This window comes from Neomonachus schauinslandi, chromosome 4, assembly GCF_002201575.2.
Source record: "Neomonachus schauinslandi chromosome 4, ASM220157v2, whole genome shotgun sequence".
NCBI classification, from domain to species: Eukaryota; Metazoa; Chordata; class Mammalia; order Carnivora; family Phocidae; genus Neomonachus; species Neomonachus schauinslandi.
This window is the reverse complement of record NC_058406.1, coordinates 51,765,855-51,793,077: the sequence shown is the minus strand read 5'-3', so window position 1 is coordinate 51,793,077 and position 27,223 is coordinate 51,765,855. Positions and strand designations below refer to the sequence as shown.

Sequence of the window (27,223 nt, the reverse complement as noted above, 5' to 3'; positions counted from 1 at the left end):
TTATGTGTTAATTTGGCTGGCCCACGGTACCCAGATATTTGGTCAACCATTATTCTAGATGTTTCTGTGAAGGTATTTTTGTGATGAAATCAACATTTAAGTCCAATTAGTTGAAGGGTCCAATTAGTTGAAGGCCTAATAAAATAGAGACTGACCTCCCCGGGCGCCTGGGTGGCTCAGTTGGTTAAGCGACTGCCTTCGGCTCAGGTCATGATCCTGGAGTCCCTGGATCGAGTCCCGCATAGGGCTCCCTGCTTGGCAGGGAGTCTGCTTCTCCCTCTGACCCTCCCCCCTCTCATGTGCTCTCTCTCATTCTCTCTCTCTCAAATAAATAAATAAAATCTATTAAAAAAAAAAAAAAAAAAAGACTGACCTCCCCAAGCAAGAAGGAATTCTGTCAGCAGCCTGGAACTGCAACTCTTCCTAGGCCTCCAAACTGCTGGGCTATGCTATAGATTTTGAATTTGCTTCTGCATAATCACATGAGCCAATTCCTTAAAATAGATCTACCTCCCTCTCCCTGTCTCTCACATATCTCCTCTTCTATTGGTTCTGTGTCTCTGGAGAACCCTAACACAGGGTTAGGACAGTGGCTATTCATGAAAAATGCCACCAGGAGCTGTGTTCTTGCATCAGAACCTATGCTGGTTGCCTTGTCTCTAGCACAATAGCCCCAGGAGGGTCCGTGGTAAGACCTAACTCTTGAAATCATATTGTTCTCGTGGGTGGCAGCCAGGGATGCATTAAATTTGGGTTCTCAGAAAATGAGATGAGAGTTCCCTGCCGTCCCTGGTGACTACATCAATCTCAGTGGATGTTCCATCTCAAAGAGCTCCTTGAAAAATAGCAGGAATCTAATTGGACAATGTTTCCCAGAATTTCTTCTCCTTTTGGAATTAGTGAAGCTTTTAAAGTCTGCCCTGATGGGTATGTGAGAATTCTCTATAGAGCTCAAGTCTAGCTGCAGGTGGCTGGCTTCCGAGGAGCTTGAAAACCATCACTTACTGACTCTAGTTCCACCCAGAGTATCACTTTGCTCATCTCAAACCTGGCCTGGATGTCTTAAATTCCCACCACAATTAACCAATTCACAAGCATTAACTAAGTGAGGACAACGGCGCTGAACCCCAGGAGACACACACAAAAATAAAAATCTAAGTTCATCTTCCCAGTATTTCCTTCCTAGTTTACCCTCATGTTGTTCCCCTCTTTTTTAAAAAAACAAGACAAAACACGTAAGAATGAAAAAATAAGAATGCCACCAGGCAGGAACACTTACAAAAGAAAGTGGGGAAGGGAGGAAAGAAATGGATTAAGAGACATGGAAGATAAAATTATTGATTGGTTTGTATAAAAGCCGAGGGTTAATGGGTTCTGCCGAGTCAACAATAGGTTCAGAGGTGCTCAACAGAACCCCATCTCTGTGGGAAGCCAGGTTTCAGGGACAGATACTCTAAATGTTATGCACAGGGGAGCTAAATTCTTTAAACCTGACATTTTCTTAAGTCAAATTTATTAGCATTATACAGTCCTTTTAGACCAGGAGTTTCAAACTCAACACATTGGTGTGGGCCAAGCAGCTGATCAAAGTCAGGGGAATGGGTTGGGTGTAATCCACAGGGACTAGTAGTAACTGTGTGAAAGGGCGAATGTGGGCCCGGGCCTCAAAGGGGAATCATGCAAGCTGACTGCTGCCCAGTGGGAACGTGGACTCACAATTGCCAGATCTTCTGATTTTAGAGAAGACAGAATTTTGGATATTTAAAATGCATAATCTCCCCAAATTTAAATGTTGGCAACAGATTTAAAAACTTACAAATTAAAAAATCTTTACAACATCCTGTGGGGCCAAGATAAACACATGTGTAGACCAGATATAGTCCCTGAGCGTAATTCTGCGTGTGTCTGTGCACTCGTCGTAGGGGAGCCCAGTCTCTCAGGTGCCCTCATCAGCGACCCAACACAACACAAGGGGAGCTGTTCATTAAATAAGTAAATGAACTCGTTCTCAAAACTATGTCACTTTAAGTGACACCACTGAAAATGAGTTTGTCTTAGGTTAAGCCATCATCTAATTTTTTTTCCATTTTAGAGGAGGTCATTCCTTCAGCAAACATTGACAAAGCACCTAATCTTCACGCAGGGCCTTGTACAAAATAATTAACTTGTAGGACTCCTGAGTAGGAAAGAGTTGAGTGGTCTGAGAAGGAAAGTATCAAAATCATCTGAAAAATCAATTCTCTGCTGCTTTGCAGGTTCTCTCTGTTGTCATCATGGTATAAACCTTCAGAATCTCTAATAGGACATTTTAAAGCCCTTCTCTCTTCTGAACTGGGCATTTTATTAAAACAAGCATTATCAAGCCTTTGTGAGAAAAATAAATGGATTATAAATCAATAACAATGAAATTCTAGGCTTGAAACAAAAATTGAATATTGGCTATTGGTTAAAATTAGTTGTAAATATATTGTCCGAGTACTAACTCATCTTTGATGCCTTTGGAGAAGCAGCCAGGTCAAACAGGCCACAGGCAGGCACTTAAAATGTTAGTAACAAACAGCTTGAGCGCCACTGGGCCAGTGCTAGGTGTCAAAACATGTTTACAGAGCCCAGATGTTTAAGAACGGACAAGATCCAGATCTAAGACTGCAGGTCCCTTATCTCAATTGCTTATATTTCTTATAATGGCAGTATGAATACATTTGCATGTAGCCAGATATATGACATGGGCGCCAAGAGTCTGCTTTACAGAACTGTAAAATCTCACAATTTTTAAGGACTTTAGCAATGCTCTTGAGCCCATTTTTCATGAACTTTCATCATTACCCTATCTATCACCTTCAGGATTTTGGTCACATTCACTTAATATTTTCATTTAAGTGAGTTCACTTTTTAAGCAGAGAAAAAAACTGTATCTCTTGACCTAGAGGATAATATCCATACTTAACAAATAAAGAAGTTACAACCTAAAGACAGCTCCCTGCAGTGACCCTGTGAGGTATGTATTATCCTTATTCTCAGCTCACTGATGAGATTGAGGCTCAGAATTAGGTGACTCCCCAAGGTCAACTTATGAAGGAGGCTAGATTCAAAACCAAATCTGCCTACTGTTAAAAAAAAAATTGTTATGTCCTCAGATTGCTTCCCAAGCCTGGGAGTTCTACCTTTCTGTGCTTAACTCCAACATGAACTCCCTGAGATTCAAAATGTAGACATTTTTGGAGGGAATGGAATATATATATACTGAAAATGTGTTCAGTAAGATACCAAAACAGCAAGTGTTGAGAAAAGCATTGTATGAGGGACTAGAATAAAGGCAGCGAAGGATTCCCATCCTGGCTCACCCCAAAAACTTACTATTAACTCTTTCCATTTTTGAATCTTCATTAAGAAGGTGAGAGAGAGAGGCGCTTGGGTGGCTCAGTCGGTTAAGCTTCTGGCTTCAGCTCAGGTCATGATCCCAGGGTCCTGGGATCGAGCCCCCCATCGGGCTCCCTGCTCAATGGGGAGCCTGCTTCTCCCTCTCCCTGCCGCTCCCCCATGCTTGTGTGCTTTCTGTCAAAGAAATACATAAAATCTTAAAAAAAAAAAAAAAAAAAAGTGAGGGCACCTGGGTGGCTCAGTTGGTTGAGCAACTGCCTTCGGCTCAGGTCATGATCCTGGAGTCCCGGGATCAAGTCCCGCATCGGGCTCCCTGCTCAGCGGGGAACCTTCTTCTCCCTCTGACCCTCCCCAGTCTCATGTGCTTGCTCTCTCTCTCTCTCTCATTCTCTCAAATAAATTTTAAAAAATCTTAAAAAAAAAAAAAAAAAGAGAGAGTCTCATCATTTTAGATAGTGTGTGTGTTCAGCCAATTGCTAGAAAAGCATCAGCTCAGAGTTACTCCAAAAACTCCTAAACACATGTCCCTGGGTAAGTGAGCTCAGTCAGAACCAGGAAGACCCTAAGAGAAGGACAGTCACCCCTTGCCACTCCCCTCTGTGAACAGTTTCTATCAGTTATCTCTTTAATATGCCACCAGAGGGAACCTGTTTTTCACTCCTCTATAAATCTTCTGATTACCCAGCTTCATTGTCTGAACTGCCCTGGTTTTACAAGCTTCACCCCAAATGGAAGCCAGTTCTGTCAATGACTCTTAGTGAGGAGATAAGATTGCACTGCATCTCTCCAGAGTCCCTATGCAACATTCAATACCAACCTCTGAAGGAGGGAAGGGCCTCCTATTAACCTGCTTACTCAGCGTGTATCCTCCTAAGAGAACAGAAGTCCCTTGGATGGTAAACTAAACTAAATGAGAAATTCCCGAAGGGCAGACACTACACTTTGTTTTATTGCTTTCACCAAAAGGTGGACCACTGGATTTTGCCAAACATCTGCATGGCCTGCATCTCAGACCTCAACCCTTGTATCTTAGCATATTCAAAATGGAAATCACGGTCTTTACCCCAAAACATTTTGATAGTCCTCCCAAACTTTTAATGTGTGCATGTATGTATGTATGCATGGCCATTTTCACCAGTCAGCAAATACTCTTTTACCATCTCATAGTTTGTGGATGTAACAATCTCCTTGACTAATCCCCTATTATTAGAAACTTAAGGTATTGACAACATTTTCTATTCTAAATGGTACTCCCATGACTTTCTTTACGAGCTTCTCTTTATAAACATATCTTATTATTTTCTTGTGACATTCCCCCAGATGAGCCGATCAAATAACATGCACATTTCTAAAGTTCACAGAATCTTTTGTGATGCCATCCACCTGGTACATTTCTCTGCATTGAGGAACCACAGTACCTCTCTGTGTCACATTTTGTGCTATTAATTATGTTCAGTATTTGCCCTCCACCCCCAAAGTTTTAATTTGTTGAGACTAGACAGCCCCTTACTCAACTCAGATTTTGACAAGTAGTAATTAAATACAATTGCCAGGTGCTGGGGTAAAAAATGCATGAGGTGTAATCCCTGCCCAGAACAGTAGGGGAGGCAGAATCACCACCAACAACCCATGATACATTACGTTCTACACTGTAATAGAGGTGTTTGAAACTTACTATGGGAACAGAGATGAGGGAGCAAGTGAATCCCTCCAGGGATAAAGGGAAATAAGGAGAGAGAGAAAAGAGGAATTAGGAAGCTATGGAGAGAGGCAAATTGTTGAGTTACTTCTTGAAACATTAATAGAAATTCACAAGGTGGACCAGTAATGGGATGAACACATACAGGATAGATTTCCAAGTAGAGACCAGTCAATTCAAGCTTGTTGTTTCGACTAGAGCAACAGTTCCACTTAGGAATTTATGAAAACCTCCTATCTTTTGAGGCAGGGTTTTTCACCCTCTGCACTACTGACATTGTGAACCAGATAATTCTTTGTTTGGGCGGGGGGGGGTCTGTCCTGTGCATTCCAGGACATGAGCAGCATCCCTGCCCTCTCCTCATTAGATGCCAGGAACAACTGTTCCCCACCTTCCAATTGTGACATTGCCAAACGTCCAAGGGGAAAGGGGGATAAGGTGAGGGATGGAAATCACTCCCGGGTCGAGAACCACTGTTTTAAGCATAATTCTAGCTTTAAGGATTTCTCTCTTACTATATACTAGCTCTTCTTGTTCTGAAAACGATTTTTTCTTTGGTTCAAAACCCAGCTGGGCCCTCATTGTCTTTTTAGATAAGAAATAAGTTGTCAAAAATATTCAATTACTGATGCCCCAACTACAAAAAAAATCTTCTTTGATTACACCTAGTAAAAAATGAGATGTTCACTATGCTATGGAAGTGTGTGTGTGCGTGTATGTATATACAAGGGTTAACATTTGTTCAGATAATTACAAAGTATTTTTCACATTTGGTCTCATTGAGTGCTCACAACACTCTGTGAAGTATTCATCATCGTTCCCAGTCTAGAGATGAAGACAGAGTGGCTAAGACATCAAATATCCAAGACCATCTGAGTGTTAGGGAGGATTCCTATCCAGACAGGCTCATTCTACATTGTATACATTTTCCCACTTAGTTTACTAAACAACTAGTAGGAGCTTGTTTAGGCTGCAGAGTAAGCCAGGGAAAAAAAAGTCATCTTCATGTCACATAGAGAATAAAATGACTTAAGGATGCCCTGCTATCTACATAGCCCACCAAGAAACTATAGTAAGTAAAAAAAAAAAAAAATTTGCTTCTGGAAGCAAAACATTTAACCACCAAAAACTATCTTGTATCTATCCTTTCCATGCCTTTAAGAGCACTTATTGTACAAAAAGGGGAGTAATACATACTAATTATGATAACATTTACAATTTTTAAAGTATGTTAACAGCTTTTAATCACTCACAATAGCCCTAGAAAATTGGTCTAATAAAGATTATTATCCACCGATATAAAACTGCACATAATTAAGGTCACACAGCTAGTTAAAGACTAAGTAAAAATTCAGTTCTTTGTACCTCTAGGTAAGTGTTCTTTCCACTACAATTTCCGGCATCACATGACTCTACACCCCTCTAGATATAACTATCACTAGGCTAATAAATAAAAATATCCGTAACCGTACAGATACTAATTCTGTTGCAATATTATCCAAAGCCATATTTCCCATTAGTGTAGATGCTATCTTTAAAAGTCCCAAAGTATGAAGTGGGGAATTTTTGCTACTCTTTTCAAAGACAAAAAGCACTCCCTTAAATTAGGCAAATTGCTAGAATCAGTGAGGCTGTTTTATTCATGACTCACTAGTTGACACCTGACAAAATGTTTGCAATTTTCTTAGCTTAATTCAACTTTGTACTCAGCTAATATTTGATACTTCTGAACCTGAATTCCAACATGGCAAAAAGGTGAGCAGGAAGGACCTAGGAATTTCCGGGACATAGAACGTTGAGTCCCACTTCTTTAAAAATTACTTGTCCATGCAAAGACAAAGAGCTTATTTAAGATTGAAATACTATACACTTTGCAATAAACATGCACAGGCATTTGAATATGAATGGAAAGCAATTCAATTCTGGGTTTCAACAAGACAAAAATATTTTTAAAGTCTTACTCCATCATGGAAGGTGGGATAGTGCAGCAGTCTTGAATTGCAGTGAGAGGAGAGGTGAGGTGAGCCGTATAGGAGGCTTCTACAACTTGCTTGTTCCGGTTGACCACATCCAGGTAACGGTTGAACTTCTCTCGGATTTTTTTGGCTAGCTGTGAGACAAACAGTAAGCAAAATGAATCAAAAGCCCACCACAATAACCCACAGTGTTTTTTTCTAATAAGCTCATTAATTTATATTACAGGCTGCATGTATTATACTTCAGGTAAAACCAACAATATATACCCAAGTCTCATTCTACCGTGTAAATTGAGATAAAAACTGCAAAATGTCCAGAAGTCCCAGAAGGATAGTCAGACGACAATAAAACAGTATCTGCTGTCTTAAAATAGCTAACGATACACTAAGAACTTCTCATGTGTATGAACTCATATAGAACAATACTGATCCATAAAATGCCTTGCTAGATAAAGGAAAACAAAGTCTACTGATATTATTGTCAGCATGACAGCATTAGAACTTATACAGCAACAACAGTGATTGTAAGAAAACAACCCGCTATTCATGGTTCTGGATTCACACAGATTTTCAAGAGAAAAATATGTGAAGAAGGGAAAGGACATACAGTATCTTCTGCTACACAACTCCAGGGGGCACCATTCACAGTCCTCCACGTGAATGGCAAATCTCTGGAGTTGTATAATGTAGACATCCACATAAAACAAAATATACAGTTAAAAATATATTCATGTTTACTCTGTTACACCTTTAAGATGGACAAATGTCTTTCTTAACTGCTGTGAACAGAACACTTCATCATAATTTAGTTTCATGGGGGAATAACAAAAGCAAATGAATAAGCATATTGCTTTTTCCTCATTGTTGCCATCAAATATCACAGCTTAATTAGAGATCCCCAAGGAAAACAGTGTTGTTTTTCTTACCCTTAAACAAAATGTTACCCAAATGAAATGACTGATAGAATTATAGCTAATTGGTTTTGTAGAGCTATTCATTATCAGCACACTAGAGGAGAACTAATCATCTCCTTTGGGTCATGCAACTCACACGATCCACTAGCTTACAGGCTGAGGACATGAAGCCAAAGCAGGATATCTTCATTTGTTATTTTCAAGCCAATTCCAAACCCTGATTCTGTTCCATTGATGTTTGGAGCTTTCAGAGTTTCACTTAAATAACGGAGGTTCTCAGCCTTGCTAAACAATGCACAAACTATAAAAGTTAGAAAAATTTCCAGACATAGCAAGTGTATCAAAGTAACATTTCATTTGATAAAGCATCGTCCAAAGCTGTTTTAGCATTTTCAGAGGAGGAACTGTGTGCCCTTTATTTTTTTTTTTAAAGGTTTTATTTGTTTATTTGAGAGAGAGAGAGACTCCTGCTGAGCAGAGAGCCTGATGCAGGGCTCGATCCCAGGACCCTGAGATCATGACCCGAGCCGAAGGCAGACACCTAACCAACTGAGCCACCCAGATGCCCCTGTGTGTCCTTTAAATTAACAAATCCACCTGCGATTCTAATCCCTGAGCTCGGATTTATTATTTTAAAAAATTTTATGTTTTTCTCACTGAGATCTTCACGATAAAATGTATAGACACAGTTTAATTTAAACCACTGGTGATTTTACCGCAACCCCCACCCCCACCAGCAGACATCTGGCAGATTTTGGAGACAATTTTGGTTGTTAGAATGTGGTAAAAAGTGCTACTGACATCTGGTAGGTGGAGGCCAGAATGCTAAATAAATATGTGCTCAATAAATAGGCTGTTTTTTTAAAACAGAAGTTTGCACTAATGTAACAATCCTTTTTTTCCTGGACTCTTACATTCAATGGATTAGTAGAGGATGAGAGACAGAGTCCAGCTTAAAAACCTATATTCTCGTAGTATCCTGCATTCCCTCCCCATAACACACACTACACTTCAATGCTGTTATCTGTTTAATGTCTGGTTACCCCACTCGACTGGATGTCCTGTAAGGGCAGGTACTACATATGTTTTTGTTCATCTCTAGATCTTCAACACCTGCCTGGCATTGCAGGCAGATAAAAAATATTTAATGAACTAATAAAGATGAAAAAAAAAACCCTCACCCCAGAGTCCTCAACCTTATCTTTTGGTCTAGGATCAACAACCTCTTTAAAAACTTGAAACACTTATTAAAAACAACAACAACAACATGTATCTGGAAACTCCATCAAGAAGAGCAAGTTCTACCTTTTCTCTCTAGGTTCTGAAGTAGTAAATATCATTAATTTTGCACCTGTAATATCAAGAGTATAGCCCTTCCTTGCCCTTGGGAACAAATGTTCTGTAACAGTATAAAGGTAAGGTGTGTTTGAAAGAACTAAAATTCTAAATAACATCTTCACAAACTCGCTGTCAAAATTAAAATGGAATTTGCAATCATTTGTCTTTCTCTCACATATGTATAAACATACACACAAAAACATTTGAGAAATACCCTGTATTTCTTTTACACATGTGGAGAATTCTAACTTAAAAAAAGTCAGATCTAGTTAATCATGATATTCTAATTTGGCTCACTGTCCATTTTTGTATGAGCTAAGAATGATTCTTACATTTTTAAAAAAAAAGATTTTATCTATTTGAGAGAGAGGGCACAAGCATGAGCGGGGGGAGGGGGAGGGGGTGTGCAGAGAGAGAAGCAAACTCCAACGCTGAGCAGGGAGCCCGATGTGGGACTCGATCCTAGGACCCTGGGATCATGACTGGAGCAGAAGGCAGATGCTTAAACAACTGAGCCACCCAGGTGCCCCTGATTCTTACATTTTTAAATGTCTTTTTTAAAAAGGCATTTTGTGACAGTAATAACTATAGGAAATTCACATTGCAGTGCTCATAGTTTCAATGAAACAGTTATTTGTTTACCTAATTGTTTATGGCTGCTTTCATTCCAGTGTGATAAGAGTTAAGTAGTTACAACAGAGGCTATATGGCTTGCTTTGCTATAGGTAGAAGTCAGAAGCCCTAAAGTGTCCCAAAATAGAGCCATAAGCCCAGTAGTTTCATAAAAATTTGCGGCGGTTTTTCTAACACCCCCCTGCCTCTGACAAGTGGGGTGTATGTTCCCTCTCCACACCCACTCCTTGAATCTGGTTAGGGTTATGATGGCTTCTACCAGTCAAGTACAGAGAAGCTGACACTATGTAAGTTCTGAGGCTAGGTCATAAAGGGCCATACCACTTCTGCAGCTCTCTCTCGGAATGCTCTCAGCTACTACGCTGAACGAAGTCCAAGACACATGGAAAAGCCACAGTTAAGTGCTTGGTTGGCAACTCCAGCTGCTCAAGCCTTCAAGTCATCTCAGCCCAGGTTCTGAACAGGAGTCACGAAGTCTCCAGATAGTCTCCCTGATGAAGCCCCAGACATCATAGAATGGAGATAAGCCACCCTTGCTGTGCCTGACCTAAGCTTCTGACCCATAGCATCTCCAAGCATGAAGAAATTGTTGTTTATGCCACCGAATTTGGGGTGTTTTCTCATGCAGCAACAAGTAACTCGATAGGTTGAATTCTGTCCCTAGATAAACACGTTGAAGCTAAGCTATCCAAAGCTGCTCAGATCCAGGTATTACCATCTACACAGCATCAAAATTATCAAGACTGGAGCCTGTGGATCAGAAACCTGTTGCAAAGAAATGGCAGGGTTCTTCACAAAATTATAATAGCTACTGTACAGTGGTACTTACCACATACTATACACATGTTTAAAAGTATGATAAATCACACAATCTGAGGAATGAAACTCCCACTAATATAATCAGCCAAGGCACAAAGCCAGGGCACAAAGCTCCTATTCCTGGGCTGGCCTTGGAACCAAGGAGTTCCCTGGTGGGGCGGCGGGGAGAGGAGATGGGGAGAGGTGCTGCCAGAAGTAGTGGGGGCAGGAGCAAGTTGGCAATGTCTGCCTTCAGCCTCCTAGTTAGGATGGGCCACGAGCTGCGTTTTTCATCAGTGGAGGCAGTGACCTACATGCAGAACCCAGACACACATGACAATTAACAGAAGGTCTCAAACACCAGCTCCTTCCACTTTGGATTTACACCTCTCAGCCGGAAACTCCTGTCTTTCACTTAGTGATACCCCATCTTGCCTTATTTTAAAAAAATAATAGCCGGGACACCTGGGTGGCTCCATCAGTTAAGCATCTGCCGTCGGCTCAGGTCGTGATCCCAGGGTCCTGGGATCGAGCCCCACATCAGGCTCCCTGCTCTGCGGGGAGCCTGCTTCTCCCTCTGCCTGCCACTTCCCCTGCTTGTGCTTGTTCTCTACCAAACAATAAATTTAAAAAATCTTAAAAAAAAATAATAGCCAAACTTTGTTGAGCCCCATGTACAGGGCACTGTTCTAAGCACTTCACAAGCATATATCAGTTTAAGCTTTCAAAGAACCCTGTTAGGTACACATCTCCATTCTTCCCTCCCGGAAGCAGACACTAAAGGTTCAATAAATTGCTCAAAGTTACAAAGCTAGTAACTGGTAGAGCTGGCACCCAAACCCAGTAGTATTCTAACTCCAGAGCCTAAGCTTCAACCTCTATGCAACACCGTTTCTCTCAGTAATACACACAGACGAATAATCCCCTCCTCCCATTTCTTTTCAAACCCATTTTAACAAATGCTGTGAAATTCTTGAGAGAGTACCATAAGCCACACACCATCCCATTACTTTACAATAAAAAATTAGAGTTCTGAAGATACTTACATTTAGAATTGCACATAATTCCTATGAAAATCAAGACTTTGAGGAGGTTTAGAATTGAATTCTACCAATGATAAAAAAGGGAGAGGGGCAAAGTTGAAACAATGTATTCTCCAGAACCAATACCTGTTATTACTGGACTACTGTGGTGTAAGTTACATCAAATGAACTTAAATTGTTCCAATTACTCCAGGGTGTTTAACTCTGTTCATAACCTGGAAAGAGAATGGCGTGGATGTACTGCTTTCCTTTAAGAAGCGACTTTCATAATTTAGTATTTTCCTCGGGATTTTCATTCAAGTAATTCATCTGCCATCATAGGGTAGTAAGATGCAATTGTAATTCCCATTTTACAAGTGAAGAAACTGAGGCACATGGAGCTTAAGGGTCCCCTGACTCCTATGTGGGGCTCTGGCCTCCCTTCACCCCACTGCCTGAGATGACCTCCCTATGCCCTTCTGACAAGGAATGGGAGAGTGACTCACTATGGAAAGCTCAACTCCTGCTTCACTGCAGGGTATTTTTCTCTCTCTCTAAAAGCAATCTCCTTCAGCATGCCAACCAAATCCAGGTTGCTCGGCGGGCATAACAGAATCTATTAGAGTAAAGATAGCCCACAGAGAGATTAAATCCTGAATGTATCCGTTAAACTGAAGAGGACCGGCTACCAACACAGAATCTTCCAGACAGATTCCGGGTCTGTATCCTGCCATGATCCCTGCAGACAGGAGAAAACAAAGGACGTTCTTAACAAAAGCTACAGGTGGACCCACAATCCTCCTCAGTGTAATTAAAAACATTTTTCTTTCCACAGCTCAGCTTTCATCTTTTATCCTTCTTTATCCTCTCCCCTTCATCCCCTAAGGGGTTCCTGAATGCTGATGAGACGACGGGACTAAAACCATCTTGTCATCTTTTGGGTCAATTCTTTGGCTAGCCAACATCCAGCCATGGGTCAAATGATCAGTAGGTAGCACGCCGGTCCCCATGGGAACGGATTCTAATTTGTCATCATCCTCCAGTGACAACGTTTCATCACAACATCAATGAATTTCTTTCTTGCTGAATTTCACTTCCCTTAATTTTCCCATAGACATTTCTGTCATTTGCATACTTCCCCAGAGCCCCCCTTTTTAAAGCTCTTTTTACCTTAGCTTTATACTTCTAAAGATTGGGGGTGGGGTAGGCACACAGTTAGAAAAAGGTAAAAGAAAACACAAATGCAAAGGCACAGCACACTTTATTTATGTCTCTTTCCTAAAACTCCGGAAGGAGTTTTGAATGTTAGGGAAAGCTTTATTTAAAATGCATAACAATGAAGCTGACAGGCACAGACAGGAAAGGTACCCTAGGGGACTGAAGATTCGTCGCAAAATTCCTATTGAATGTAGAAGAGTTTAACATTTGACATTCAAAAACCTTTGTGCCGTGATAAGAATTTAATAGCTGATCCCTTTTTCCTCCCATCCCAGCCTTATTACTCAAGAATTATTTTCCCCCAGCAGTTTCAGGACTGGGTTATTTAAATGTGACACAAATAATTTTAAGAATATGCAAGCAAAAACATTTAACATCTCTGAATGTCACGCTATGGCATTCCAAAGTTCAAGTAGAACACATTCTCGTTGTTTCACGTTGCACACCGATATATAAAAGCTGTACCCTCGCTATCTATTAGTAATTACTTTTAGTAATTAACGGTTGCAATATTCTAAAGAGCTCTCTCAATTATCGGGTAGGAATTTGGGCAAGTTGACTTTCCTTAGTCTCAGTCTCCTCATGAGTAAAATGGGAAGACTTACCCCCTTTTCAAGGGCTTATTGTGATGTTCAAACAGCAAACATATAGAACCCAAGATAAGTACAAGGAATTATTCTTACTGCTCTAGCACAGTCTCCATACCAGGAAATGCATACGATGGTGACAGGAAAGTAATGTGGGGTCTAAGTTTTCCACTAACCAAGCTCTAAGGGAGAGGGGCTACTGGAACACTGACCTTTTTATTCATTTAACTCATCCTCATGCTTAATCCTCCATAGGAAACCTGGCACAGGGTTGGCAAGGGAGGGAGGGAGTTGTTTTTTTTTTAATACGCCCCCCCACCCCAAATTAAGAGCAAAATGGCACAAAGGGTTTAAGCTTTGGAGTCAAATAAATTTGAGTTAAATCCAGCTCTGTCATTTACTACCTAAAGGGAACTAGGCAAATTATTTCTCTAAGCCTCAACTTAATTACCCCTACACTGGGAATAACAGGTGTTTCATGATGTTGTTTGAGAACTAAAAGGGAGGAGGTTTGTGAAGTATGAAGCAGAGTAACACTGTGAGTGCCAAATAAATGGTACTGATTGTTGTTTTACTACTGCTGTTATTGTATTTGTTATGTTTGGGGGGACTTTACATATTGACATGGAGAATCTTGAACAGATTCTCAGCAACTGGAGAGGAGTCAGGCCGGAGGTGTTAACACTGGGCTAGGACCTGCGAGGGCTGTCAGTGACTCTGTGAAAGCACCATGTCCTGTAGGTTATGTAGTTACAATCGGAGATAACTCAGAATTCGTCTAGGATCTTCTCTTTCTAAACTCCAGGATCTAATGAGGACTTTACTCCTGTCTTTTGCCATTTTCAAAGCATTTCCACAGGACTCGTCTTAACGTGTGCCTTCCAACAACCCTAGGAGCTAAGCAGTGTTCCAACAGTCAGGAAATCTAAGCTCAGAAGGTGTGCCCACACTCACGCTAAGTGAGCGCACGAAGTGGAGACGGTTTCTTCTAAACCCTAGCTCCATTTTCTCTGTGTGCTACAAACTCCAAAATTGCAGGGGAAAAAAAAAATCGACTCTCCCAGATCCAACTATGTTCTACTCATTCTTTCAGTCCCAGTCCAATTTTTGCCTCTTTGAATCCTCCTCAGATCCTTCTTTTCCAAAATCGCCTTGATCTTGCCATTTGGACCCCTCATATCCTGTTTCATATTGTTCATTTTTCCCTATCTAAGGATCCTGTTTTCCCCGGCAAATCAGTAGCATAACAATTCAGCATTTATTGATTGCCAGCCATGTGCTGGGCACTTTGAAAGAGCGACTATACGTCAGGCCTTTTAACTCTCTCAACAGCTCTCAGTAATTGCTATATGCTATTTTTAATAGATGGTTCTGATAGATTTGCCCAAGGTCACACAGCTGATAAATAATTAGATCAAACCCATGTTCTTGAACACCGTACTATGCATTTTTACTTAATGTAGTGCCCAGCATCTAGAAAGGACTTAAAAGCGGTCATCACTGTATTCATTTGCCCTCATACACCATTACTTGCGATATTGGAAAAATCTGCTTCCAGTTCTAGGAAAGGGCAGATAACCTATGAGACTACTGCTCTCATCTGGTTCAAGCCAATCAAACTCTCGGCCTGTCTAGTTCCCTATCTTGACCTGCCTCCTGGGTAGTATCAGCTGCTCTGGAATAAGTTGTGCCCAGAAACAGAACACCAGTTCAGAGAAGATATCTGGGCTTCGTGAAATCACTCAGAGCAGAGCCTGGGCATGGCGGCCGGCAAGGATACAACACAAGACAGATGAAGACGTATAGATGGAATAGGGCCAGTCTGACTTTCCAGTGGCCCAGAGGCTTCAGCGTTGTCTGACGGATGTGTGGGAATAGCACATCCAGTGGAGAAGCAGGGCAGCTGCTGACAGACGAACTGCAGGTGGACCGGGAAGATTGATGTGCAAGGCTGTCTGGGCTCCAGGGTCACATACGCTGATCCTGTGAGAGGTGGGGCCCCTGTGGCCGAGCTGGGGAGGAGTGCAATGGAAAAAACAGAAGGCAAGTGCTGACATGCCAGAGAACCAGAGGAGGCTGAGCTCTGGGAAACCGGTGAGAGCGGCAGCTTCTCTCTAAGCAAAATGCAGGTTTGCTTTTAAGGTTACAATGGGGTTTGCTTTGGGCAGCAGTTTGTGTTAGGTATTTCAGGAGAGTCATGGAAACACACACCCAAGCCTCCTGAAAGCCAAGGTTATCAACTCAAGGGCTCAATAGGCTCTTGCCCTGTTTTTCACCCCACTCTCCCCTTAACAACCAGATCATAACAAAAGAAACAATGGGAAGGGCAGGCTTCAACCCACTTCTCACTTCATTCTGTAATAGGAGCCCCTGAGCTGAGGTTCCTTTAAACCAAAATAAGCAAGTCCTCAGGCCTTCAAAGTTTACAGTCTGTTCCTTCAGGAGGAACAAGAAGTTCAGCCTAGTCTTGACCTTAGAAAGAACTGAGAGGCTGAGAAATGGGGGTTTGAGGGAGAACCAGGAGCCACAGCATAGGGACTAACTTCTACCATTTAATTCACAACTTTGGAGATAAGTTTGCATAAGAAATTAATCAGGGAGGAAAGGGGGAGAAATAGCTTGGGTTTGTGAATTTAGGAATTTTCTGGTGACCTATGAAGGACACAATCATGGAACAGGAGAGAAAACTCAGGCCCCTTACTCTTAGTTTGTAAAGCCCATATTTAGAGTACAAATATCTGCACATAACTTATCAACACCAGGTGTAACTTTAGAAGCATTCCAAGTAACAGGAGGCCACGGCCACTAGAGAAACTGGGGATCAGCTGGGAGGACTCTGAGACCCTGCAATTTTCCCCACACCCAATGCAAACAGTATTTCCTCTCCAACCAACCCTGCAACCTGGGCCAGAGCCTGGCATGCTGCTAGGACTCAGGAAGTCTCCTGTATAAATGAAAGTCAAAACCTGAGCTAACCTCCAGTTACAGGCCATCTGACCAGTGTTTTAGGGCTTCTTCACCGGCCCTTTGAGAGCAAATCGATCAAACACCTGCCAGCAAGTGTCAATTAGCTCAGCAATGAAGTGGAAAGAGGACACTGGCAGGGAAACAAAAATCTTCTACTACTAAACACTTCCTTACCCTTGACCTGGCAAGAACTTAGTAAATCCATTTCTTGGGAAGACAATCTTGAGATAGCATGGAAAAAAAAAGATGTTTCCATTTCCTCCTTTTGAATAATAACTTATCTTTACAACAGAATATAACATTTTAGGACTTCATTAATACACAGTTCTAATGACAGTAGAGCTCAGTACAGTAAGTAGGAGATTCTCCTAGTCCTCCATTTTAAGATGATAAGTCAGTGCAAGACAGAGCCCAATGCACAGTGTATTTCATATTTGGGGTAACCAACTCCCACAATATAGATTCCCTTTAAAAACGATGGGTAAAAAACACTACAAGAGAAAACATCTTTTTTTTTTTTTTTAAGATTTAGTTATTTGAAAGAGAGAGAGGGAGGGAGGCAGACTCCCCACTGAGCAAGGAGCCCAACACAGGGGCTTGATCCCAGGACCTGGAGATCATGACCTGAGCCGAAGGCAGATGCTTAACCGACTGAGTCACCCAAGTGCCCCAAGAGAAAGCATCTTATAAACATGCAATTTCTTCAGCTGTTGAAGACTGGTCTTGAATATCCATAATCATCCGAGTCTTGAGTATGTGTGACAACCTCAGGACAACCTCCAAAATGTGTCCTACCTTCCAACAGTGAAGCCAGCTTATAATATACTTATCTCGATAGATAGAGAAAAGGTACTTAGTAGCTTTAGTTTCAAGATATTGGAGTAGTGGCAAAGCAGCTTCTGAGATCCAGGGGCCTTTACAATGTAGGTATAGAGCTCTAAGTACTGATATGGAGGTACTAGGTTGTTGTTGTTGTTGTTTTAATTAGGAAACAGCCACAACACCGACACAGACCACTTAGATGAGGTGCAAATCCTGGATGCTAGGGGGAAATGCTATTAAGACTTGCTAGAAACAACAAAAAAGTAATGTTTCCCATGTGGGTTCCAAACCAGAGGAATGAGGATATTTGCCTCAACCACAACAATTTTATTATATCCTTCTCTGAACTATTCTGTCTGTTCCCTTGCCAAGCTGCATCTGATATCATTCTCTAACTCACAGTTGGATTTGGGAAGGTCTTCTCATCCCCTATCTGATGACAGGAAGGATTGCGAACAGAAGACCTGGTGCATGCCTGCTCCCCATCGGCTGTTTGTTTGCATAGGATTCACTGCTAACACCTTCCTCCGGAGGGGTGGGTGACTGACATGAGGGTCAGAGGATGTGACCGCGACACTTCTCCATGGGTTTGCAGAAGAACCAGCATGCACTTTGCAGCATATAAAAGGACTAAAGACAGCTTAAGTAACAACCAGTGAAAACACCCATGAACAGCTATTTTAGCATGATCCCGACCTGCCTAGTCTTCTAATATTAAAGTTGTAGCTCCTGGTAGGATTCCACTTTTATCAATGTGTTACTTCATGGGTCCAGATTTTCAAAGGGTTTGGCTAATTCAGAAGCCCTTGATATTAGCAGCCAATTAATTCCTTCACATCATTACCGCAAGTATTTCCTATTGCACCCCAGAATGTACTAGGGATGAGCTGGTCCCTGCTCTTAAGAGTCTCATCAGCTTTTCAAATCCACTGTGAGTTTCCGTGTATGCATTCTGCCAGGGTAGACGATCGGAGGATATTTTTCTGTGGGAGGAGCAGTTTTGGGTGGATTTGGAGAAATCTTGGCTGCTACCTCCTCCCCAGCATTTCTGAGCACTATCCAACCTAGAGATACTGGAAACGTGTGTATAATGGGCTTAATTGTTTCCATTTTTAGTGGAATATTCATTTCTCATGATGAAGTCTTCCTGGCTTATGGAATGAAGACTTACACTCAGTCCATTCCCTTCTAGTTAAATGCAGTTTGAGTAGGAAGCCCAGGATCATACTTTCCGAGGTTCTGCTTTACTGAAGAAGGCATCTGCACACATATGGACTGCAGGGTTATGTGAAAAGCTGGAGCAGCAGAGGCACATGTCACGGCGGGGGAGCTTACATTTCTTCTCTCGCCCTGCCCCAAAGGCCTCACCCTCCCGCTCCTGGCTCCGAACTGCTCTCCAGCTACTCTCCAGTGCTGTCTGCCTGCAACACTTCCTTCTCCCTGCCGTTGTTGATGGAGAAACAGTACCCGCCCCCCCTTCATTTGCTCCAACAGTGGGAACACAAAGTGTGGGAATTAAGGGACCGGGGAAAAGGACTATTCTGGGTTTTTGCCAAAATAACGACAAAAAACCTATAACTAGAATTTATAAGCGTTAAATATTAGTGTGTGGTGGTGGTGGGAGGTAAAGATTTCCATTTTCTATCACTGGGATAGGGGTACATACACAAATGTAAACATGAACACTGGGTTATAAATATTGTAAATATGTGCACAGAATTCATATCTGTAAACAATAGATACTGCATCTTTATGTGTTCGAAGTAAGTACATTATATAAAATGTGTGAGTATACAGGAGAGGGGTGTGTGTGTGTGAGCAGGATTATCTCCACTTATCTCAACACGAGGCACATACATTGGCTAAAATACAATATACATACGCCTGAAGTCAGCCAGCCTGTATTTGGTATAGGAATTAAACCTTTCATGCATGCATGCGTATAACCATATTTTAACTTCCAAATATAAACAAGCATATGGAACATATGCTGCATATATTTTTTCCTTAAAATATAAACAAGATAAATAGTTCAAATTCCAAATTGCTATTTATTAAATAGTGAGACAGGTAGCCATCTTGCTTTCCCCCCTCCCAAGAAGCTGGCTGAGCAGTTCCTGATTATTACTCAGTAATAATGACAATATTCAGTATTTCAGATTATTGTCAGAGCTTCATACTGGGAGAGAACCCAGGAGTTCTGAGAGGTAGCAAAAAAAAAGGGTTTGCTACATTCTCCAGGGAAACTATACTAACAAAATCTTTACCAACCACAGTTCCACACTAGGAATGCCAAAGAGTTAACCAAGTTCTACTCGTGTATAACAGAAAGAAAGCTCACTCTGTTAGACTTTAATCCTGAGTACTAACCCAACAGCTGCTGTTTTTCACTTACTCCATTAGCTAAAAGTTCTTATTTAGGGGGTACTCATTTACAAAAAAAACACCAACAACAAAACAAAGCCAAAAGCCCAATAGAAATTCCATGATGGCATACATTATAACCAACTGTTTAGGGTTATGTTCATAACGGAATAATGATGAATGGTGAAAAAGAAAAAAAAGGGTCAAAGACTTCATTTACTTTTATATCTTGTTTCTGTTCCTGCAGGATGATCCATTAGTAATATAATGCTCTTCCTCATAAGGCTCAAGTTACATCCTTGTGATTTATTAGAGCTAAAAGGCTTGTCACTAACAGTCCAGAAGGCACCCCCGTTCAGCGTTTCACCCGTGTCCACTGAGCATTTAAACTCAATCTTTTCCCTGTTTAGCAGCTAAGTATTTATCATAGTACTGAAAATGTTTAGACATATTCCTTTCTTCCTTTGGTTGATGTGTAATACTCTCAGGAAAGAATAAATGACCTTCCTTTTAAAAAATTGAAGACCTATAGAAAACCGGCAGCAGAAGTATAAAAAGCAACATCAGACCACACTGAATAAAATCTTGGTCCTATCACCTAATTCAAGAATGATTTGGGGGAATTATTTCATGGCTGAGTTTCAATTTCCTAAAATCTAAAACGGGAAGAGGAATTGCACTTGTATCACAGGTTTGTGGTAAAAATTCAATGAGATAATTCACATCAAGCAGCATTTGTTAAAAGAATACAAACTGTCATATCAAGTAAATAATCTTTCCCCAAGTGCAACACCATCTAGGTACCTACCAGTTCTTGCACCCATCCCCCATTTAGTAGACTTCTAGAAAAAATACATAATTTGAATGGAAAGTACCGCCACACCAGATGGGATCGATAATCTACTCAGATCACCATTCGGTCTCACAAATACAGTCAGTCAGTCGTTCCCAAAGAGGGCATTTCTGTCCTTTAGGGCATCACCTGCAAGAGATTAGCAAGACCTACCAAATACACGCACACATGTCTCCTGTGACTTAACTATGTCCTTGGGATAAGCTCTTTGTTTCTCTTCCTACAATACCAAGTATATATTAAGTCCTCAACAAATGTTTGCTGAATTCATCAACTGCCGACCACTTACCAGAGGTATGCTCAGAATCTCCACTCCAAGAAATCAAACTCTAGTTTATGCATTCATTTGCAGTATCTATAAAGCACTACAGCATTATTCTGACATGGTCCCTGCACTTAGGAGTTTATTTTTAGAGGACCTACAAATACCGCAAGTTTTCTCTCTGCTATAAGAACATTTAATATTTTCTTACCTCTCCCAAAGTTTAAGGAGTGTCTCCTAATCACAATGTTTTCACATTTCTTTTAAAACAAATTCAAACTCAACCTTGCATGATTATTTTTGAAAAGCAGAATGATGTAGTATAATCATTTGTAGATCTTTTGTAAAGTGACAAACCACTTTAAAAAATAAAACTTCATGCTAAACTCTAATATATCAAACAAGTAAGGTGAATTGTTAGAGGAAGAAAGGGAGAGAAAAATGCTAGAACTTCGTCCTTACATTCTACAACAGCCTCTGCTGTACTTCCCTCATACCTTAGGAAGCAAGTCTGAAAATAGCTCATGGAGGCATTGCATTTAAATTCACTTGAACTCATAATCAAGTTCTCTAACCTCTTAGGTGACCCTGGACAAGATATTTACCTGTGCATAATTTTCCTTGTCAGTAAACCTTATAGAGCTGGTTTTGAGGATTATGAATTCACATAGCAAATATTTACTGAGTACCTACCATATAGTACATGTAGATACTTCTTCATGGTACTGAGGGCACATCAAGGAATGAATCAGCTCTGCCCTCATACAGCTCAGGTATTTTTTTTAATAATTAATATTTTATTTTTTTAATTAACATATAATGTATTATTTGTTTCAGAGGTACAGGTCTGTGAGTCATCAGTCTTACACAATTCACAGCGCTCACCATAGCACATACCCTCCCCAATGTCTATCACCCAGCCACCCCATCCCTCCCACCCCCTCCACTCCAGCAACCCACAGTTTGTTTCCTGAGATTAAGAGTCTCTTATGGTTTGTCTCCCTCTCTGGTTCCGTCTTGTTCCATTTTTCCCTCCCTTCCCCTATGATGCTCTGTGTTGTTTCTTAAATTTCTCGCATCAGTGAGATCATATGATAATTGTCTTTCTCTGATCGACTTATTTCACTTAGCATATTACCCTCTAGTTCCATCCATGTCGTTGCAAATGGCAAGACTTCATTTTTTGATGGCTGCATAATATTCCATTGCATATATATACCACATCTTCTTTATCCATTCATCTGTTGATGGACATCTAGGCTCTTTCCATAGTTTGGCTATTGTGGACATTTACAGCTCAGGTTCTACTAGGAAATATATTCAGCAACAACCACCAAAGGGAAATATATTCAACAAACAAAAATAAATGCATATATACATCCTAGGTGATGAATTATAAGGCTATAAATAAAACAGAGATGGGGGTAAAAAGTAAAGAGGGGTACAATTAATAAAATTTATAAATGAGTGGCCCAGGAGGGCCTCACTGAGAAGGAACACTGAGGCAAATCTGAAGGATGTAAGGGGGGGGAAATCATGTGGCTATATAAGACTTAATGACAGCACTTTATATTCAATAAATGATGCCAATTATTATCATAACCAATACAATATGAAGAAAACACAAAACTAGGAAAATTCTGTCTTTGACACTTTACCACTTATAATGACCTCCCTGATACAGTTTTCTCATATGGAAAATGGGATAAGGATACCTGCACTTTTTACAATGTCATTAAGAGGATAAAATGGGAAAATATACATGGATATACTAAAAAATAAAGAGCCACATAAATATTACAACTATCACATTCTCACTTATACTATTTTTCCAAAATGAGAGACCACCATCCCATCTTTATGGGACAAGGAATAAGTAGGCCAGGAAGAGGGCTTCTTCTTTTTTTCTTTTTAAAAGATTTTATTTATTTATTTGACAGAGAGAGACACAGTGAGAGAGGGAACACAAGCAGGGGGAGTGGGAGAGGGAGAAGCAGGCTTCCCGCTGAGCAGGAAGCCTGATGTGGGGCTCGATCCCAGGACCCTGAGATCATGACCTGAGCCAAAGGCAGACGCTTAACGACTAAGCCACCCAGGCACCCCAGGAAGAGGGTTTCTAAGATAAAAATGAACTTCTCTTTTGGAAAGTCAGACCAAGAACAGTAAGCTGAAACAGACCTAGATTAATTTCCAATCAAGGTTGAAACCTAAACAACCAGCTCAATTTGCCAGGACTCTGGTTTGAGAGAACAATCATCTGTTTGCTCTGAGCCTTGGCTGATTCATTACAAATTCTCCATCTGGGTGGCTGAACTAGCTTTCAACCTTTCTTTTACCTTCCTACCAATTCAGTGCCTTTTGTTCACTCATTCAACAAAAATTTCATGAACACTTACAATAAACACAGAGCCAAGTGTAGATTTCGGTTAAGTGGGTGAACTAAACCAGGGCTCAGCCTAAATAAATCCCCCGGGGACAGGTGGGGGAAAGGTTAGAGGCAAAGAATGGAATCCATCTACACCACCACCAGGATTCCTCTACTCTGGACAAGTCTGAGCCTTGAACATACTTAACTAGGTAATTATAAACAAAATGAGAGCCTTCAGGCTACTACCACACTAGGTTATGCTTGGCAGGGCAACCCAAAATAAAACTAGATTTTGGAAATACAAATATTGAGGCACAGAGTATCTCTAGACACTTTTTTCAACAAATATTTGCTAAATGCCTACCTAGTACTGGGCACAGGGAGCCAGAATTCAAAGACATGATTCCCAAGTGCTTGGCACTTCCACACCTCCTCTTGTCCACCACTGTCCCTTTCTCCCTGTGGTGCAGTGCACAGTTCAACAACACAACCAGATTTTCCTACAGTGAAGAGTTTCTGGTAATAGAAATACAGAAGTAATACAAATGCAAAGCCGATATAAATCCCATGTCCAGTCTCTCATTTCTCAACTAGCATGGCTTCTACTTAAAGCTCCCACTAGTCCCTTCCAGGGTCTTTCTGTGATCATTCTCTCCTGGAAGTTCTCTAAAATTCACAGATCTTTTCTTATAGGCCTTACCTAAGAGGATTAAATAACACACTAAGAATAGCAATCTTCTCACTCCTCTACTCTCATATGCACTCTCCACCACCCTTTTGTATTCTGAAAGCAGAACACAAAATACTGAAACATCTAGTCCGTGCTAGCCATGTAACTTTTTAAGCAATCTTGCAAGATAGACTGTCACCCCCATTTTATAAATAAAGCGGATGCAGACACTAAAGTATCATGCCAAAAATCAAATAGATTGTAAATGATAAAACCTGCATAGAGCTCAAGTTTTCCATATCAAAAGATGAGGCTCTTTAGTTCTCCATCTCAAACAACCCTACAAAGAGGCTGTCCCAAAGAGTAAAGTTTCCTAACCTTTCTGGCCTTATAACCATGGTCTCAGAGGTCCCAACTCTAAAATTCTGAAACATCACACTACTTACAACTGATTATTTACATTTTAGTGTATGAAGTATCATCTAAGATTGACTACTTCTATTCATAATCTCTTTGAAGAAAGAACTATTTTGTGTTTGTTCTGCTACAAAGTATTTTTCTTCTCCTATGAATACAGGGATAGAATTTTGTGCATGATCTAGATACTAATTTTTAGATGGATTCTAATCCATTGCTTTGACCTGGTCCAAATTCCTCATGACTGGGGGGACTTGAATTTTTACTGAGGTACAAGAATAATTTGGAGGATTAGCACCTGCCAAGCATTAAGTTCTTATAAAACCAATATGCTTCTCCTTTACTGTACTCCAATGAATGGTATTTGGTGAAATAAAACATCAAATTTTAAATCTTGCAGATAGAATTGTCAGTATCAAAAAAACAATTCCTAAGAATAATTAAGAAAAACTACAGACTTCTACCAGAATGTATTTTAAATGCTAGAATGTTTTGAAACACAAGAAACAGACTAGCAGTTTGCATCCAATCAACCTAATTGCCTGACAAAACAATCAACTCTCCTCACAGGAAGATAATAGAATCCAAAGTTTTTCCACAGTCTCCAGAGCACAATCCAAAATTTTTTGACAGAAGAAAACCCAAAGTGTGACCAATTTCCAAGAGTAAAGAATCAACAAAAATCAAGTTCAAATATTTGTGTATGTTAGAACCTGCAGACAGGATTCTAAAGCGGCTATCATAACTATGCTCAAGGATACAAAGGAAAACATGCTTGCAATGAATGAAAAAAATCTTAGAAAAATACTCTATTAGAAAGACACAAATGGAAATCCTGGAGTTTAAAAATAGGATACTGAAGTTTTAAAAAATCTATCTGTGGAGTTCAACAGCAGGTTGAGACACTAGGAGTAAATTTCTAGATCAATAAAAATGATCTAATCTGAAGGTCAGAGGGGAAAAGAATTTTTAAAAGGAGGAGATGACGTTATCTCAGGAACTCGTAAAATATCAAAAGATCTAGCATATATGTAATCAAAGTCCCAGCAGGAGAAAAGAGAATAAGGCAGAAAAAAATATTTGAGGAAGTAATGATCAGAAAGGCCCCAAATTTGATTAAGACCAGACATTTATAGACTCAGAAAGCTCAAAACACACCAGGGATGATAAATAAAGTAAGTTTTTTTTTTTTTTTAAAGATTTTATTTATTTATTTGACAGAGAGAGACACAGCAAGAGAGGGAACACAAGCAGGGGGAGCGGGAGAGGGAGCAGCAGGCTTCCCGCGGAGCAGGGAGCCCGATGCGGGGCTCAATCCCAGGACCCTGGGATCATGACCTGAGCCGAAGGCAGACACTTAATGACTGAGCCACCCAGGCGCCCCAAGACTGGTAAGTTTAGACAGTTATAGTCAAATTGCTGAAAACCAAAGAGGGAAAAATTGTGAAAGCATCCATGGAGTGTGGGTGGGGCAATGATATCATACACCATGACAACTTTTATGGACTTATCAGAAGGTGGAGTCCAGTACACAGTGGATCATTTATGCATTAAAAGATTAAAAGAAGTCAGTCTAGAATTCAGTGTCAAGCGACATTTTCTGAGCACAAGAATGAGAAAGAGACTTTGTCACCAGAAAATCTTCACTACAACTAAATATTAAAATAAGTTTTTAGATTATCAGTTGATTATCTTTGGAAAGAAATGAAGCTTACTGGAAATGGCAAGTATCCAACATTTATTTTTCTTTTAATTTATTAAATTCATAGGACAATTTAAAGCAAAGCCTAACATTCTCTTGTGCAGTTTACAATAGATAGAACTCTAGCATGAAGGACAGTAGTGGGAAAATGGACCTATAAGGCTGAGCGTTCTAGTTTTTATATGAAGTGATAGAATATTAAACTCCAAATAGAATAGACTGTAATAAGTTAAGGTTGTATATTGTAATTTATAGAGCATAAATCTAAAAATAAGTAGAGAAATATAGATTAAAAAAGCTAAAATAGATTAATATGAAATTCCCCAAAAAACATCAAAAATTCAAAAGGAGGTGGGGGGAGGAACTAAAAGAGGGGAAAATGAAAAACAGTTGACCCAAATCCAACAATCAAAGTAAATACTCCCAATTAAAAGACCAACATTGTCAGAGGGGGGTGGGAGGATGGGTTAGCCTGGTGATGGGTATTAAAGAGGGCACATTCTGCATGGAGCACTGGGTGTTATACGCAAACAATGAATCATGGAACGTTACGTCAAAAACTAATGATGTAATGTATGGTGATTAACATAACATAATAAAAATATATATATAAAAGAAAAAAAAAAAAGACCAAAATTGTCAGATAAAAAAGCCTCAACTATGTTCCGTCTACAAAAGATACACTGTTAACAATGGAGACACTGAAAGTAAATGCTTATGAAAAGACATGGTGCAAATAGTAAGCATAGAAAGGCTGGAGTGGCTATATAATATCAGCTTAAACAAACTTCAAGGAAAGACCACTGTAGCCAGACATAAAGAACAATTTATAATGTCAAAAACAACTCATCAGGAAGACCAAATAATTTTAAATGCATACATGCCCAATAATGAAGCCTCAAATTACAGGAGGCAAAAATGGGCAGAATTAAAGGAAAAATTATACAACTCCACCAATACAGATATTAACAACCCTCTTAGCAATGACGGACTTAGACAAAATAAAAATCAGCCCCAAAATAAATGATCTGAATTATCAACCTGCTTAACCTAATGGGTATATAAAGAACCTAACAGTCAGCAACTGAAGAATACACATTCTTTTCAAGTTTACATGGTATATTCACCGAAATAAATCATATATTGGGCCATAAAACCCAAGTTTCAATAAATTAAGAAAGACTGAAATCATAGAATATATTCTCTGATCACAGTGAAATTAAATTAGGAAT

General features: G+C 40.2%; 1 protein-coding gene across 1 annotated transcript in view; it reads right to left on the bottom strand.

Annotated features, from left to right (window-relative positions):
• The window catches only part of CACHD1 (cache domain containing 1), a 204,421-nt gene that overhangs the window by 90,759 nt on the left and 86,439 nt on the right, over positions 1 to 27,223 (bottom strand). Inside the window, exon 3 of the mRNA XM_021679998.2 lies at positions 7,042 to 7,190. Within this exon, the coding sequence (XP_021535673.2) occupies positions 7,042 to 7,190 (149 nt within the window). The remainder of the gene's footprint in view (positions 1 to 7,041; positions 7,191 to 27,223) is intronic.